Consider the following 17,598-nt stretch of genomic DNA (forward strand, 5'->3'; position numbering starts at 1 on the left):
TGCTCTAATGATTTTCTATTTTATTAATAAATTATTAACATTTCTAGCACATTTAGAATATAATAAGTTTAGGTCCACCTACCACAAAATTGTTAATTCTACCTTTAAAATAAATAAGGAACATTCCTGAGTAAAAAAGTAGGAATTTCTCTTTATTGTCATAAAACTTAATTTATACAACTTCAGTATTGTTTTTGATAAAATGTTTAACAAAACAGCTCTCAAATGGTAAATTTTAGCATCTGTTTTTTAGTTTGATCATCATATGAAATCTTGCACTACTTATTTTTTATCTGGCTTATATTTATTTATTGTTCAGAAATAGGGTTAATTATTTAAAATTAAAATAAAAAACTCCTGTGGAAGACTCTTAGCCTCATGTGATGACGCAATCCTCTTACATGTCAGGTTAATCACAGGCAGCACTAAGTATCCCAGAACTTCCTGCCCTGAAAGTAAATTTCCAAATGCTAACAGTCACAACCCTTTCAGAAAAGCACACAAGCAACAGTTTAACTAGGATGCACATATACTATAAGTGAATCAAGCAAAACTGCTTGTTCATTGCAAAAAAACTATAAAAAATGGCCCAATCTTCTTCCATAGTCACAGCAGAAGGAAAACCACAAAGGAAATAAAAAACATAAGAAATATTACAAACACGAAGAGGTCACTTTATCTGTTTAACCTGATCGGTAGTTAGTAGCTAATCCTTTCAATGACCAATGACCCATTTTCTGATAGAAGCCAGTGTTTTGGCTTAGAGGACACACAGTACTGTAGCAGTACTTCCATATTCTCACAAGTCTTTTTGTAAAGAACTGCTTTTTATTCACATGTTGTAATGAACATCCACAGAGTCTCAAAGACAGTCTTTACAAATACTACTCCGTGGGCTCATTTAAGACTGTATAGGTGACTTCGACATTCGAATTAATGCCAAAATATTAATGTTGCCTGTGTTACATTGCCTGCGGCACCCACTTTAATGTCGGCGTAGTGTGTAATAATATAATTCCTTAGCTGTTCCTTTCCAGTCTTATGAAATAAAGTATGAAGTAAATAGAAATAAAAACAGACCCATGTGATTGCATCAACAGTATAAACGCTTATTACAATATACAACTGTCGTCAAGCATAGTCTAGTTACAGTAACTTGCTTAAACAATAATAACGCTGCTTAGATACATTTCTCTTCGTGCTTAAAATAAAAGTAACCGGTGCCCTACAGTGTTAGGCAGGTTTGTCGCTTTGATAGACACCGCTCTGTGAGGCGTCTAGTGCGCCTGTGCGCTCTCCCGCGTGTTTAAATCACCATGACAACAGCAGCTAAACCCATCCGGGAAGACCTGGTGTCACAGCGAGCGAGCAAGCAGAGATTAGACAGGACAGTATATCGGATCACACACAGGCCACCTGATGGAAGAGACAGGAAACAAACCGTACGTAATTCTAGATGCATTTATACCCTGAACTTCACTGGAAGAAAAAAAAACCCCGACTTGAAACCCCAAAACAAGAAACCTGGTGAGATGCTACTGTATATACTGTACTGTACAAGTTGATTTAAAGATCTGTGTGTCGTTGTGGGGTATGGATGGAGATTAGTGTTTTAGTCCCCTTCTGAGCTACGACTGCCCAAAGACTTTTGATAGTTTACCAGGTCACACAAAATTGTTAATTACTCTGTATCGGATATGTAATGCTTTTACCTTTAAGCTTTTAAGTTGTATGGGTTTTTGTTTTCGTGGTTTAATGCGTCCTGTCAGCGACGTGATCTGAACATACCTTTTATTCCTTCGTAGATTGCATACTTAGGATAACGCTTTGCGCTGATAAGGTTGAAACTTTATTAATATAACAGCGTCCAGACGTTATATTTAGTCGACTTGCAGTTGTATGTTTTGTGTTAATGAATCTGTGTAGGTATTGAAGCAAATGCCGTCGGTCTTTTCCCTCTAACATATCAATGCATCTTGCATTTGATGCAAAGTAGAGTAAAGTATGGCCACTGATATTGGCTAGATAGTTATTTATTGTTTTTAAGGAAGCTCTTATCCCTAATGCTTTTTTTTTTCTTCAGGAAAATAGAAGTAAAGCTACTCGTGGTCTGCCAGACAGTCAACAATAATGTTTTGGCACTAATTCACATGTCAAAGGCACCTACACAGTCTTAAGTCAGTACACGGAGTGGCATTTGTAAGGACCTGGAACACAGATTAGAGACTTAGGTTTCTATTGTCATACAAGAGACATGTCATCTCCCAGCCCTTAGTTTGGTGGCTGTAGCATTGAACTGTGCAGAATTACAGTGTAGTGGCCCTCAGCACTCCCCAGCGAACCCGCTCAGTGATAATGGATGGGCGAATTTGGAAAGCAGTGAAAGCATTGTTGCTCACCTCATAGAGTACAAGAGAAAGGGATATTATACATCTGAAAAGGGAATATCTGTAACTTAAGCCACAATATAGGATCAACATTTCACTTTTCATTTTTTTCTTTTATTCTTTAATGGTGTTTATTTTGCCTTTGAATTCTCTTCTGCCACCCAGAGGTGACTGTCATTTTGTGTATCTGTGTGACATTTTATTGAGCAGCTTTTCGACATCTTTTTTTTTTCCCCAATTCAAAGGTGTGATGATGTTTTGGTTGTGCTGCATTCTTTTTTAGAATCAGAAGGATGATTAAGAGAATCCCTTATGACATCCTGTTTTATATCAGCTGGTTGCAAACAGTAAGCCCCATTAAAAGTAAAGTGTAACAACAAACACTCTTTTGACTCCATGTTTTTTTGCGCTTTATCATATTATATGCAAAACAGCTTAAGTTTGTAGTATGACTTCTCAGCATTATTTCTTTTAAAGCTTGAGACTGAAACTGTATTGTCTGTGACTGTGCTCTTTGGTAAAACCTGTGAGAAACTTTCTTTCTGTAATGTCTCTTCTGAGATATCAAGTTTACAGTGTGGTATCATATTTTAAGTTTCTGTTATTCCAATTGGGGAAAGTGCATCCATTTTCTTCCAGTTCCTAATAACCCAGCCTCAGTGTTAACCTTTGATAAAGAAATGTATCATGTTTTTAAAACACTGCCAGTGACCAATACATTTTGGAAATGTGTTGACATAACGTTAAAACTGTTCGAGGCAATGTGTTTCAGCAGTTCCTAGTACTGGGCGTATCTAGGAACTGCACAAATGAAAAGTAACAGTACAAGTGCAGACATGCATTCATAGGCCACTGTATTGTTTGGTGTTTGCCATCAGGCCTCAGCAACAGGCTTGTTTGTAAAAAGCAGTCAAATGTCAGGTGGCAAAGGCTCGCTCGTCTGAAGAGTCTGTGCACATCTCATGCACACTGATTATGTGAGCAAGCAAATTAAAGTTTTAATGCACCCAGCAACCAAGTTTAAATACTGTACATCCAAGGTTGGATGTTAATTACCTGTTGCTATAGTGCTTGGTTTTACTTTTAAAGGGAGCCTTGGTAATTAGCCTGCGATATTTTTTAAAATCTCAGATTTATTCTGACATCAATCTTAGGATACAGTAACTTACTCAGCATGAACTACTAACCCTAAATGACACGTAAACAGGCGCTGCAAAATGCTGAAATATTGAAGGACACACAAGTGAATATTAAAGTTCCTGCTGCTGAGACAGTAAAGCCAGCAGGACTAGTGGAAACAAGGTATTATAGTCCAAGTGAAGTGTGATCACACTTCAAGTTCTCTATATTCTGATTTGCCTAGGTTCTAATTTAAGTCTTTCATTTCCAGGTGTAAGGTACTGTGTAGCCTATAGATAGCATATAATAGATAATGGATGTAGAAAACTTTGCAACTTTGTTGCTGTTGATACTAGTGTTGTTTGCTGATAGCACGATTCATCATGTTGGCCACAAGAGTGTTACTCAGAATAACAAAACAATATTCACACAATACACATACATCCAGGTCTCTGGTGATCAGACGTCCTTTGTGGCTTGAAGATATTCTTGCACTAATCAAGGTGTGACCTTCAGGCATACACTTGTTCCTCCAACAGGGTGCTCTCTAATGAAGGTAGTTGTGGCAACATTTCTGTTTCTGTTTTTATCTCCTCTTACAGCTGAATTAGCTCAGTTTATTCATCAGGCATGAGCTTTATGAGACTCTGTGGATGTTCATTAGACCATGAGAACAAGAGGCAGTTTTTTACAAAACGTTCTGTGAGAATATGGAACAAGCTACACAGCAACAGTTTTTACAAAACGTTTTGTAAAAACCTGCCTCTTATTCTCATGTTCTAATGAACATCCACAGTCTCATAAAGCTCACGCCTGATGAATAAACTGAGCTAATACCCTCTAAGCCAATACACTGGCTTTTATCAGAAAATGGGTGATTATATGAAAATACCAGGTTAAACAGATAAAGTGACCTCTTCTTGTTTGTAATATTTCTTCTTTTTTATTTCCTTGTAGTTTTCCTTCTGCTGTGAGTATGGAAGAAGAGTGGACTATTTTTTATAGTTTTTTTGCAATGAACAAGCAGTTTTGCTTGATTCACTTATAGTATATGTGCATCCTAGTTAAACTGTTGCTTGTGTGCTTTTCTGAAAGGGTTGTGACTATTAGCATTTGGAAATTTACTATCAAGGCAGGAAGTACCGGGATACTTAGTGCTGCCTGTGATTAACCTGACATGTAAGATGATTAAGTGATCACATGAGGTTAGATATGGAGTCTTTCACAGGAGTTCTTTTGTATTAATGAACTGTATTTCTGAACAATCATTAAATATAAGCCAGATAAAAAAATAAGTAATACAAGATTTGATGTCTTGATTATACTGAATGACTGATGTTAAAATTTGCTATTTGAAAACTATTTTGTCAGATAGGTTATTCAAAATAATACTGAATTTGTATAAATTATGGTTTATGACAAAACAGATAATTTCCTACATTTTATTTATTAAATGTACTTACTTTTACTTATTTTAAAGTTAGAATTAATCATTTAACAGTAGGTGGACCTAAACTTATTTTATTCTTAATGTGCTGGGATGTTAATAATTTATTTAAAAAATAAAAAATCATTACAGCTCACTTTGAAAAGAACATACTGTATATATTCAGTTAAGGCCCCATTTCCTAAACTTGATTATTAATATTCACAGTCACATTTCATTCTGTTTAAGAGAAGATGTTTGGATATGGAATGTAGTAGATCTGTACTAAAGAGCTTAAACGCGTTGGGAATCATAATGCACATATATTTCATAAAGGAATAAAAGGGATTTTGCAGCTACAGAAGACAGGGATATTTCTAACATCTGCGCTAATCTGAAACACGTTCTGTCATGTTAGATACTCCTTGGACCTGCTTGCACTATGACTACGGAATTCTGCATCCCTGATTTTTAGAGCCTAATATATTTTTCTTCTTCTTTCCCATTGAAGGCAATTTCCTTGATTAGAAGAATGAATGAAAAGGACGAATTTGGTAACAGAACGCAGGAAGAATATGAAGACGACTTTGAGAAAGACCTTGACTGGCTGATTAACGAAGAAGGGAAAAGTGAAAATGAGGTGGCTGACTTGCTCACAGAGTAATATTAAAGCTACAAAAGCTTTTCTGTATTTTATTGCTTCTCGTGTCACCAGAAATGTACTGTATTGAAGCAAAGGCGGTCAGTAGTTCTGGATGGTTGATATGGTGTTTTTTGTCATAAAATCAGATCAAATGTTTCAAAAGCCGTGACTGAAATACAGCTTTCCGCCACAGAAGCCTCACTGCTTCATAAATGAGTAGTGTTTTCTGTTTTTTCTGTCCTGCACCCTTACATTGACCCTGCAATAGACATATTTAAGTGTGCAACACAAAAGAATGAAAGGGAATTAGAACACAGAAAGTCATTTTTATCTACTGTCAGTCATTTCTAAATCGTCTTTTCCTGCTTTTGTCAGGACCCAGAAGGTGAGAATGACATTGAAGCACAAATTGACAAAGAACTGGAAGAAGAAGAGGAGAAAACAAGGGGAGAGTTGCCGGAAATCAAAAGCCTAAATCCTGCAGAACCCGACCCCGGAGGGGCTGCGGATGGAAACGGTGACCTCGGTGGAGGAGGAAGCCCACCTTCTCCGGCGGAGCCCTCAGAAGGCTTGTCAGACACAGACAGCGAGGGCTCCCACCAGCGGCTCAGGCCGGAAGAAGGAGTGGACGAGGACGAGCTGGACGAAGAGGCCAAGAAGTACATCATGGAGAAGATCCAGCAGGCCAACCGGCAGCTGGAGGACGAGGAGCCCGCGGACGAGAACCGGGAGCGCAGGCTCAAGTTCAAAGACAAGCTGGTGGACCTCGTGGTCCCGCCTGCCGATTACGAGGCAGGCAGAGACGGGGAGGGAGACGTCTCGGGGCCGATGTCCAGGCTGCAGATCTCGGAGAAGAGAGGCGGGGCCCGGGACAGCCCCCGGGAGGGCAAGGTGCTGGTGGAAAAGGACGGGAAGTTCGACCTGGTGAGCCTGCGCGAGGTCGAGAGCCAGGGCCTGCTGCCCCCGCTGCCGTGTGCGAGCGGGGAGCCCGACGGGGGCTGGCAGACGTCCCCCCGGCCCCCCTCGGGCCACGGCGAGCCCTGCCCCGCTCACGGCTGGGCCGGCGGCTCCTCCCCCGAAGCCGGCCACGTCCCCAGGCCCCCCCCCGTCCCCAAGGCCCGCCCCAACTCCGCCGGCCACGCGCAGGGGAGGACGAGGAAGAGGACGGCGACCCGCAGAGCGCAGTCCGCCAATAACCCCCCCGGGCACACCACCTACACCCTCTCTCCTGAACAGAAGGAGCTGCGGCTGAAGCTTGAGCAGCGGAGGGAGAGGCTCAGGAGAGAGGTGGGGCTCTTACACTCGCTTCTGTCTCACGCTTGGTCAGGTTCTTCATACTGATGTTTGTGTGCATTGTCAGCTGGAGCCGTTCACTGTATGTGGGTTTCCTCTTCCTCTGTTCATTTTCAATGGAAATCTGTTCTGAACGAGTTCAGACGTAGCTGTAGATCTAGGAGAAATCCAAAGATTGTTCACTATAATCATAGGGATCCCTTGAGTCAATGTGGCACCATGCTTGATTGCTGAACTATTGATTCTTGCAGTCCGACCACACTGTTGCATCCACCATGAAAGTGAGAGTTTATGTCGCTTTCCCCCCGGAGCTGTTTTAACTGTGAGGTATTGGCACTAATTTCGGGTGCGGGGGGGAGGTTATTTCTTTTGGATCTTATTTTAAGGAGGAAGCCAAGAAACGGGAGGAGGAGGAGCAGAAGAGGCAAGAGAACGAGTTGGCCTTCCGGGCCTGGCTGATGCAAAAGAAGGAGCAGCTCCAGGAGCAGAGGCGAATCGTCAGGGCTAAAGAGATGGAAAGAATGAACAACAGGGTAAACTGAAACGCCTCCCGAAGAAACCCAAAACCGCCTCTGTTCTTGAGTATAAGGTGTCAGACTGCTGAGGCCTGTCTGCAACCTCTCAGACCTGCACATTTCCATTCACTAGTGAAGGGAGAGGAATGCTGGTGTATTAGTGCTACTGAATTATTCAACTACAAGCTGGAGATTTCATTCATTTTTGGACAATAAATCCAATCATCTCACCCGGACGTGGAGTTTTGTTTTCAATTTAAAACTAATTCCAATTTTTGTTTTTAAATAACATTCTAATCCTGTCTAACTTACAGTTTGTAAAATGCGGCTCATCGTCTAGTGTAAGTCTCACTTTCTCATCCTCTCCTTGCAATTTAATGGTCCGGTACAACGATCATTCTGCTTTGGCTGTATATTATGTATGCAATTGCAAAACTCTTTGAGTTTTTCAAAAAAGCACCCAGAAATCCAACTGTATTATTATTGTTAGAAGCAAAGAGAAATTGTCAATTGAAGGAGACACATATGATGAGAGCACAATAATATGGAGAGTAATCATCAAAGATGAACACTCCGATATCCTGATTAAGACCTCATGATGTCCCATGAATGGAGTAGAATTTGATCGAATTGTTTGATCTTTGAATCTTACCCCTCTTTGGAAATGGCTACTTGGCTCTTATGCTCAGTACAAGGGACTGGCAGAATGAAGAGCCCTTTGCAGCTGCCTCCATCAGTCGTGTCAGAAATGAAAAAAAAAAAGAAAAATGAAAGATGTGGGGTAACACAGCTGGTCTCTGCCCTGAGAAAGAGGGATGGCAAAGAAAGTCTTTCACTCCTGAGCTCGTCTGCGACACAAGGAGGGACTGTCCAAGAAGCCATCAGCTTCCTTTTATGTTACGTAAATAATAATTGTTATCATCAGGTGCCTCACACATCCTTTGAATAGCATTTTCTACAAGTCATTTAAAGCCTTCCCAATTTAATTAGTAGGATAACCAAATCAGGTTCTAACCTGATTGGCCACTGGAAATTTCAGCAACCAGAAACAAAAATAAAAATGGAGCTCCGAGCTCTAATGGCTGTATTTCGTTTCACTCCACAGCCAGAACACCCTGATCCTCAGGAGGCGTTCAAGCTGTGGCTGAAGAGGAAGCATGTGCAGCAGTTGAGAGAGAGGCAGATGGAAGAAATGAAAAGACTGGAAGAAGAAAGCACCTACTATATACATGACAGGGAGGAGTGTGAAAGAGCCTTTAAACTGTAAGATCTCTTTTGAAACATGATTCCCCAAGTACTGTAGCAGCTATGAGGCACTGGGCCTCCTGTCACACTTAATTCTAGTTCCTAATGAATTATTTAGTTCAGCTTCAGCTTTTATTTTACTCCCTTGTCATGAACCCAGTCTGTCATAAACCCAGTTTATGCTGCCAGTGAATGCAGTCTGATATATATGCCTGGTTTATCCTATTTCACCATTAAACCGTACAATTTACCTAGGACGATAAGCTCATACATGCACGCACCACCTCACAAATGGCTGCATAATCCACTCACAGAGTAGCAATTTGCACCGTTAAATTTTCTAGAGAATTTCCAGATGAAGCCTGTGAGGAAACCATAAGGACAGAATATTTTAACATTTCTTTCTTTTCGTGAGCTTTTGAACAGTCTGTCAGGGAATCCTATCGTATAGATGATCACAGTATGTAGTATATTGGATCTCAAAGCCTTACCTATTTCCCCAAAAATCCAACCCAGGATTAATTTAACAGAATCAGGAACTGTGCTGCTTAAAATATTTATAAAAACTGCTATTTAAGAGCATGACCTGCCTCATTAATATGCAAACAACATGCTGCCTTTACAATATAATGGATATAATTCATTCACAAACGGAATATGCCACTCGGTGGTCTGGCTTGTTTTTTTTGTGGATTAGCGTGGGCCCAGACTATCTCCCTTTTTAATTCTGGGACAGGTGGCTGAAGAGGAAGAGGGCGGAGAAGCGCACAGAGAGGCTGGCTGCCAGGGAACGCTCGCGCCGGCTGGTGATGGAGGCCAGGCGAGCTCAGCGCAAGCAGGACCTGCTGTGCACAATCAGCGAGGCCAAGTCCTCCCGCTTCATAGACAACTACGGCTATCGCTTCTGACCTGCTCCCGCGGGCCGCCCGCACCCAGCCGGAAGGCTCACGCCTGGTGCCGGACGACGGAGGCGGAGGACGAAGGTGAGGAGCTACATGACATCCTCTCCCGCTGGCCCCTATATTTTGTTTTCGTCCAGGATTGAAAAAAAATGAATCGACTAAAGCTGAGGGTATTATGATGATCAATTTGGATCATTGGACAAATCCTGATCATTCGAGCATCCAGAAGAGTGGATTAGGTGAAGAATGAAGTGAAATTGTACAATACTTAGCAAATAGTCTGACCTTCATACTTTTTTTTTTTTACCCCATCAAGACATTCCTGTGGACAGAAGTTGCACAGAAGCTAAAAAAGATACATGAAAATGTCTCTTATATAGTACAATAATGTAATGAGCAGCAGTACTTATGTAATTATTGCAGTGTACTACAGTGTATTGTATTCCTTAATTTTGATATATTTTGATGCTGAAACATCTAGATGTTAAAAAAGGCATTTACCTTTTCATATTAAAGGGGCATTGCCGACTCATTAGAAGTGGAGTTTTCCTAGTAATAAAACAAGTTTGTATTAAAGCCAAGCATACATTACATTTCAAACTTGTTCTTACAGCAGCAGCAGTGTGACCAAAAAAAGGGGACTTTAACATTTAAAGATTAAAAACAATTCAGCATGCTTCCAAGTCGCATCCTTTATTAATCCTCTAATCACACTTCTACTCTTCCCCACTTCTACTTTTCTAAGCAAGTATGATGGGACCCACTTCACCTACTACTAAAATGAATCACTTACCTGGGAGATGTATGACCTCCATATTACCTGAAGCCACATTACACGTTAGATAATATGAAGAAACATGGATTTTTTTGTTCCATAGAATCAAGGAGAAACATTAGGTAGGACACACCATGCAAGACCAGAGTCAAATCTAGCAAGAAAACCATTGTTAACACCATTTTTGCAAAGAGTGCTTTGGGATTTTTAAATGGCCAAGTAGGCAGGAGCTCAATTTAATGTGTCCTCTAAAGTACAGCAGAGTTCCTGGCCACCACACTGGGGCTTTAGATATTCTGGGCCAGAGGAAAGACTGCTACCTGTTGTTCCATTAACACCTCTTTCTGCAACAATAAGGTTTACGAAGATGGGAGAACTTCACGGTAAAGATCAGCCCCAGTCTTGCTTAGCTTCCAAGATCTAAGGAGATCAGTCTAGATCAGAGAGCAGGCTAGAAGGTGGTAAACATTGTTGCCAAAATACGTTATCATTACGTTATTAGTTTCACATTCAATACACTCAAGGTTAGCTGTTTATGTAACCTGTGATTAGCTCTGCATGTAATATGTAAACAAAACAGATTGTGGTGAAAAAAAGAAAGTGCCATCTTTTATCAGACAAGTGTTTATTGTGTAGCTTCCCAGAGTTATAAAAGTTGTATACACAAATCTTTTTATTCTAAAAAAATAAATTACATTAAACCCCAATTCCTCACACACTGATATTACAGTACTGTCAGTGTGATGACCACACTGATAAGTTAACACTATGCTGCCATAGTGGTGGGAACAGTAAAACAATTCTCATTTTATTGCACTTAACACTTATTTGTAACAGATGAAAAAAAGACCTCTCTTCAAAGTATACCTGTGCTTAATACCGCACTCCTAAAATTGTTCAGATAATCTTTTGTCAAATTGATGTTACTTTTTCTCTTTTCTGTCCCCGAAAAAGTCCACATCACTTTCAAAACTTAACAGAAAAGCAAGTTTCCACAACTAGCATGACTGTAACCTCATTATTTCACTTACATTATGCAGAATTTGGAATTTAACCCAAAAAGTACTCAAAACCCCTCCAATTCTGAAACCCATATTTAAGACTTTTTGAAATTAAGACCATTACAAACCTTTGAGTTATTGGAAATATTGCCAACACTGTAATGCAGATGGAAAACTCCACCTTTTTTCTAAACTGAAAACAAAAACAATCTAAAGACAGGCAAAGACCGAACAGCTGAAAATGTTTCTGCAGTCATTACAGTTGAAAGAATATTACACTGGCGCTGTGGTTGTAGGAACAGCCTGAAAACATCAAATACACTCATGTTACTGAACTACCCATAATTTCAAAGCACACCAAGACGAAACTGAATTTTCTGTACAAATTTTCAACAAGACATGTAGCACAGTTCTTTCTAACCCAATCTCAGAAATAATTACATATCCATCCGGTTTCTGTTAACTGCATTCATTTCTGATGAGTAGCGGTAAAGAGAAGCCCAACCTGGCAGGCCCAGGGTACGAGACAGGACTACACCCCTGTCTGTCATCATACACATCATACATACAGGAGATGCCAAGTAGCCTGTGCAAGTGTATCTCTGGATTGCTATACAGAAGGTACGCTAATCCAGAACAGAACCATGAATCCAAAAGCACTGAGGTATCCACACTAATAATGCCGTTCTGTTAGCCACAACCCTAGTCTAGAAGTAGCAATCCACGGACAGTGGATGGATGGAAAATAGCTTTAAAAAAATTATTTCAGGGAATAAAAAAAACACAGCGGCTTTAATGCATTATTCATCTCCTATTACCTTGAATTTTATTATCTCGACCTTTGAATTTTCTGGTGAAGGCATTTACAATACATATTTCAGATCTTGGCAATTATGCTATTGTGCGCCCTCTTTAGAAGTGTACTGATCGGTATCGTCAAAGTGCACACACAAATAATCTCCACTTCAGAGCACTATGAGCTCGCCGCTGCAGCGATTGCAACAGTTGAAGGTGATGTTCTCATATCGGGTGTACGGATGAAACCTTCCAATACTTTTCTTGTTAGAGAGGAAAGACGTGGGTGAAGTTTCAGGAACTGATTTACTACTGCAGGTATCTTCAGGACATGAAATGGGATCCAAATGTCTCAGTACCTGAACAGAAAAAAAAGTTTTGCGGACATTAAAATACATCCCAAATATACCACATCAAATCCATAAAAATCATTCTACAGAAAAACAACCAAGATGCCAAGTCACTGGTTCCACTGAATGAGTATCTTGGGTTTCTACTTTCATTAAACAGTTTTGAGCACAACAGAAACATATATCCAGGTGTAAAGTCTATTACTTATGAACGAGGAATCCAGACTCCACAGCATTAAAATTGTTTCAAAAAGTTGCTTTTTTGTGTTACATTCCATGAATAAATCTCAACCGGAATTAAAAATCTAGTTTACATCATGAAAAGCAACCTACCTTCTCTGCCATTTTTTCAGCTGGAGTGTGACAAATGTCTGCAGCTTGAGCGCTCTTCTGCATATTGCTGGTACCTACATTTCCCAGAAGGTGGGAGTTGACAGCCTTAGCTAGCTTGTGGTTAGCTGCTGCCAGCTCTCCGGTGCTGAGGGGCTGTGCGCTTGGGTAATAAGTCTGCTGTCTGCCCCACTGCAGGGAAACCAGGAGCTGCTCCAGAGACCTGGCAATTTCAGCACAGCAATTAGATAACTACATACAGTGAAAGATAAAAAAGGACCCTACAATGTGTAGTACAAAACATTTTTAAGGGCTGGAAAAAGAACTAGAAGCCAAAGAATATTTGGACAAATTTCTAATGGAGACAATTTGATCAGCAAAACATGCAAGGAAAGGCTATAAGACAAAACGACCATTTCTGTGATTTTATACTGATCACATTCTACCTACGCTGGCAAAATAACAACCTAATTTTTTTAAATTATTTTCATGTGTCACGATTGTGGCAAAAAGCCAATGAAAACGTATCAATATTCCTTTTTTAGCTTTTTAGACTTGAACATCTCAATGAACTTGTGTGAGACACCCATAGACATGAATGTCCTTATTTAAGGACAACCCTCCCATCTGCTCAGCCCAGGTGACCACCACCACTAAATCAGAGGGGGTGTGGTATACTAGTAAATGCTATGCTGAGTATTAGGTGCTGGCGTTACCTGTGAGTCTGCAGCATGTCCCGAGAGAACTCCTCCCTCTCACCGAGGAGGTCCTGAATGGCACCCTGCGCTTCCCTGATCTGACGTTGCAGAGCTGCCCTGGTATTGGTCAGCTCGTCTGCCATCACTCTGAAGAACAAACCACGCAGGCCACGCTCAGCTCAGGCAGTGTCAAGACATCATCACCTTCACTCACATCCCTTCCTGAAGTCTGTAACCCTTTCAGATTCCAAGTCACTACTGCACACCAAAATGCTTCAGGTAACAACTTATCAAGAGAATTTCCTACTCTGACAGTAGCCTCTTTTCCAGGTGTTTGGGAAAACTAGATAAAAAGCAATTGCATTTTACGTAAGAAATGCTAAAACGGTTAAAAAGCCAAATAATTTAACCTTTTTTTAATCCAAGTAAATAATTGTTAAAAAAATAGAAATCCATACTAGAATATGCAAACCACACAATACTCTGAAAATCCACAAATAAAAATGTACACACATTATGGTCACCACATTGTAACCACTAGAATAAGTCCAGAGAAGACTAACCAGATACAATTCTAGGGTTTAAAGTACTGTACATTCTACACTGACAAGCTAATTATTCAATATCCACCTAGGCACTGACAAAGTGATCCCACTGAGCTCCATCAGAACCAGCAGACAGACACAGAAAACAAAAGAAAACTTTGTGGAAGTGTTTAAACAGGAGGTACTTATTTAAGAAAATGTTAACTACTAAGTATGCAATGAGCTATAAAATGACATCCTCTTGTTCGTAACCTCTCTTAAGTTATACATTTAACAACCTTTAAAAATAATTGCAAGAAAAAAAAAACAAGCCAATTATATCAAGGTCCTGAACTCCACAATGTTGACCATTGTTTCAAGGTTTTAGATTTCCTTATTCATCCCTACCTGTTGTGCAAACAAAAAGAGCATGTCAAGCAACTTTGCTGTTTTTTCTGATGAAGGTCAATCTATGTGCTATTGTCTGTTTCAAAACATGGAAGATTAATTATTCAAATGAAGTTAACCTTTAAATTAGCACGTTAATCACAAAATAATGAGACGTTAATTTAAGAAAACAATCTGAAGGAGTAAAGAAAAGATCCAAACTATCCACAAAGAGCTTCATCACACACGGGCCTTGGAATTGAACACTAGGACCAACCTGCTAGCAAGGAACTTGCTCCTCCAGACGTCACACTGTATGGTCATCCGCTCCAGCTGCTCCGCGGTCTGGGAGAGGTTTCGCCCCAGAGCCTCGTTCTCCAGGATGAGATGGTTCTTCTCCCGGGCCAGACGCTCAAACTGGTACTGCAGATCATCTCCCACCGAGGCCACCAGCAGCTTCTTCAGCTCCCGGTTCACCTGCAGCACATGGCCATTCCTCACTCTGTGCTTGCGTGACCAGATGACAAGAGGGCGTGTGGCACAGGAGCTGGGAGCCGCCTACGCACTAACCTCCTCGCGTGGGATGGACGTTACAACTTGCGGAAGTGTGCCACCATAAGGAATCCTCCAGAAACCCATTCATTGTATTTTTGTCTTCTTGTCAGAAAAACCATTTAATCCTGCAAGGACTCATTCTGAGTGTGTGGACACTGCATCGGACTACCACCATGAGGCCTGGGCAACACCTGCACAACATCACTGCAGACAGGCAGCTATCATGCATCTCATGACACAGAAGCACCACAGGAAGACGCCCAGAGGGTACATGGGAAGTGTAGTTCACGTCGGAAGTGCTGCTGCCCTACCTATACCCACCAATTCCCTGAATCTAGTTCTCCGGGGCTCTCACCTCCGTCTGAACCCTCAGCTGGTTTGAAAGGCCCTCCTTGTCCTGCAGCAGCCTCCTCTCCGAGTTCTGCAGCTTGTCCAGGGCAGCTCTCCAGTCCTGGGCCTCCTTCCGCGGCTCCACGGAGGCTTCAGGCTGGGGCAGCGGCTCCCCCTTCAGGCTGCCGGCCCCCGACTCCACCAGCTTGGAGGCCTTGCCGGGCACGCAGTGGGAGATGGCCGCTCTGGGCACCACGATGCGGACAGCCTCCAGCTCGGCGCAGGACTCCCAGTTGACCTTGCCGAGGTGAAGCACGCCGGGGCTGTGTGGCGGGGTGGACTTGCTGCGCGGGCTGACCTGCAGAGAGCTGATTTTGGCAGACAGCTCCGTGTTGATCTCCGGGGCGGCCGGAGGCTCATCGGTTTCCATGCCATCTCCGGGCCCACGGACAGGCACCGCAGCCGGAGCTGTAGGGAATAAGGATGCCATCCGGCAACTCAGTTTAGGGTTTATGTCGTCTCGGGAAGCCGGAATATGTCCGCTGCTGGTGTGGAATGAAACACACTGACTGCGAACTCTACCGCTCGCGTGGGTGATGTGTATACAACATGCAATATAAAATGATACCAGCACAGAAACATGCATTCCACAGAAAGCAGCATACGTTCGTATGTTATCCTATCAAGCAGGACTGTCACGCCATAGTACAGAGTGTGGAATATCGTCAAACAAATGATGAGAATCAATTCATTATTAGACGTTTAGGTTTTTAAAAACAATTCACAGAGTAACCCATGAAAAACAACAGAGGACTTACGAGAAACGTGACTAAAGAAAATTACCCACCTTTTACCACCATGACTGTTGTCATACTGGGTACTCAAAGATAGGAGGCTGCTACCCTGCTTTCACCTTCAATCCTGCAAAGTACAAAACAGCAGATGAGTATAACTAAGAACAATATAAAACTACAAGATCAAATGCATCAGGACACCACATCAGCTCTCTAGATTCGCAGTAATTTCCATCTGCAATTTCGTTTGCTTTATAACATTTTGTTTCAGCACAGAGAGGGTCAACTGCACCAATACTGATTCAAATGAACTCAGTTTAGCAGAAGAGGAGATGATTTAACATCATGTGTTAATCGTTTACAGCATAGCACAAAAAAAGGCTAGATTTTTCTTTAATGATTAGTAAGGCAGGAATTCTGGAACTGTGAATAACAAATTTGACATTTTGTGTACAGCATTTTAAAGAAAGTGAATGGAAAGGGCAAATTGTTAAATTATAATAATAATAATTGCTTACACTTATATAGCACTTTTCTGGACACTTCACTCAAAGCGCTTTACAGGTAATGGGGACTCCCCTCCACCACCACCAATTAAAGACAATCTAATGTCAATTGTACCGCCCAGAAAGCTGGGAATAGTGCCAATAATAGGGTCAGGTTCAGGCCTGAACGTAGCAGTGTAACTTTGCAACTATTTCCAGTTCCTACCTCCAGATAGGTTGCACGAGTCGAAAAAATGAGCAGGGCTTTAAGATTACAACTCCACTGATATACTCAAAGCATTGCGACACTGCACAAACAAATCAAGATATCTAAAGCCTCTGTAAACAAATTCGAAGACACACATACGGAGAAAAACCACCAGTTTATTTAAACAAACATTAAAATTTAAAAATCAGACATCAATCATTGCTCGTAAACGTTTATTTCTATAAAATAAACGAAAAAAAACTATATAACCAAAAAATATAAAAATATATAGGTTCTCCAAATTAATCCAAACCAATATATCTTCAACACCCAATTGTGTCTAACCAGGGCTTTTTTATCTTAATTGAGAGATGTGCGCTTCGCTACTTACAAATATTCCCACTTATAAGAGAGAATAAACGTTTTAGAAAAAACACAAGCATGGAATAAGACTCACAGAAACACATGTATAAAAAGGAAAGATGTATATTTGTTTAACAAACTAACAGACCCACAAAGGCGAAAACTACAACAAAACAATCCCTTCTCTTTCGAAGACATAAAACAAGCTGATACCGTACATCTGTTTACTTGAAATTAACTAGTCTCTTCGCAACACTGCATATAAACAAACAACACAGGAATCAGAAATAACACTGTCCATATGGAAACTGAATGACCGTACCCACCAAACTCTCACTCGGACACGTCGGCCATTTTTCGCGTGTCGTGGAACACAAACACTGGCACCCAGAAAAGGAAATCCCCCCGGCCGAGATCGTCCAATCAGAAACGACAATACATACTATGTCACCGGAAACACCCATGACGCGATG

The 17,598-nt window shown here is 41.2% G+C and overlaps 2 protein-coding genes across 5 annotated transcripts; one reads left to right on the top strand and one right to left on the bottom strand.

Annotated features, from left to right (window-relative positions):
• Positions 1-1,329: 1,329 nt before the first annotated feature.
• On the top strand, positions 1,330-10,207 carry ccdc181 (coiled-coil domain containing 181). 3 transcript variants are annotated; one of them, XM_088647102.1, is made up of 6 exons: positions 1,330-1,527; positions 5,444-5,572; positions 5,951-6,862; positions 7,228-7,401; positions 8,489-8,646; positions 9,365-10,207. In XM_088647102.1, the coding sequence occupies exons 2-6, from the start codon at positions 5,465-5,467 to the stop codon at positions 9,534-9,536; spliced, it is 1,524 nt and encodes a 507-aa protein (XP_088503228.1). In that variant the 5' UTR covers positions 1,330-1,527; positions 5,444-5,464; the 3' UTR covers positions 9,537-10,207. The 3 variants fall into 3 exon arrangements, with proteins under 3 accessions (XP_088503228.1, XP_088503208.1, XP_088503218.1); XM_088647082.1 differs by having other exon boundaries at positions 1,336-1,442; XM_088647092.1 differs by having other exon boundaries at positions 1,336-1,442; positions 7,255-7,401.
• Positions 10,208-10,913: 706 nt separating this feature from the next.
• Positions 10,914-17,566, bottom strand: blzf1 (basic leucine zipper nuclear factor 1). Of its 2 annotated transcripts, none has more exons than XM_088647113.1 (7): positions 17,452-17,566; positions 16,123-16,196; positions 15,301-15,743; positions 14,668-14,867; positions 13,498-13,626; positions 12,785-13,004; positions 10,914-12,460 (listed from the first exon to the last, which is right to left on the bottom strand). In XM_088647113.1, exons 2-7 carry the CDS (start codon positions 16,145-16,147, stop codon positions 12,272-12,274), a joined length of 1,206 nt encoding a protein of 401 aa, XP_088503239.1. In that variant the 5' UTR covers positions 16,148-16,196; positions 17,452-17,566; the 3' UTR covers positions 10,914-12,271. The 2 variants fall into 2 exon arrangements, with proteins under 2 accessions (XP_088503239.1, XP_088503249.1); XM_088647123.1 differs by having other exon boundaries at positions 17,448-17,519.
• Positions 17,567-17,598: the final 32 nt, after the last annotated feature.

The sequence above is a fragment of the Lepisosteus platostomus genome, chromosome 2 (assembly GCF_059453375.1).
Source record: "Lepisosteus platostomus isolate fLepPlt1 chromosome 2, fLepPlt1.hap1, whole genome shotgun sequence".
Taxonomy (NCBI): Eukaryota; Metazoa; Chordata; class Actinopteri; order Semionotiformes; family Lepisosteidae; genus Lepisosteus; species Lepisosteus platostomus.

Bases quoted from the DNA above. Each gene is read 5' to 3' on its own strand.
- ccdc181 (XM_088647102.1), top strand. From the start codon at position 5,465: ATGAATGAAAAGGACGAATTTGGTAACAGAACGCAGGAAGAATATGAA. The intron at 5,573-5,950 runs GTGGCTGACTTG...TGCTTTTGTCAG, and splicing joins AAGGGAAAAGTGAAAATGAG to GACCCAGAAGGTGAGAATGA. The intron at 7,402-8,488 runs GTAAACTGAAAC...TTCACTCCACAG, and splicing joins TGGAAAGAATGAACAACAGG to CCAGAACACCCTGATCCTCA.
- blzf1 (XM_088647113.1), bottom strand. From the start codon at position 16,147: ATGACAACAGTCATGGTGGTAAAAG. The intron at 14,868-15,300 runs GTGAGAGCCCCG...CATGTGCTGCAG, and splicing joins AGCTGAGGGTTCAGACGGAG to GTGAACCGGGAGCTGAAGAA. The intron at 13,627-14,667 runs GTTGGTCCTAGT...TTTGTTCTTCAG, and splicing joins AGCAAGTTCCTTGCTAGCAG to AGTGATGGCAGACGAGCTGA.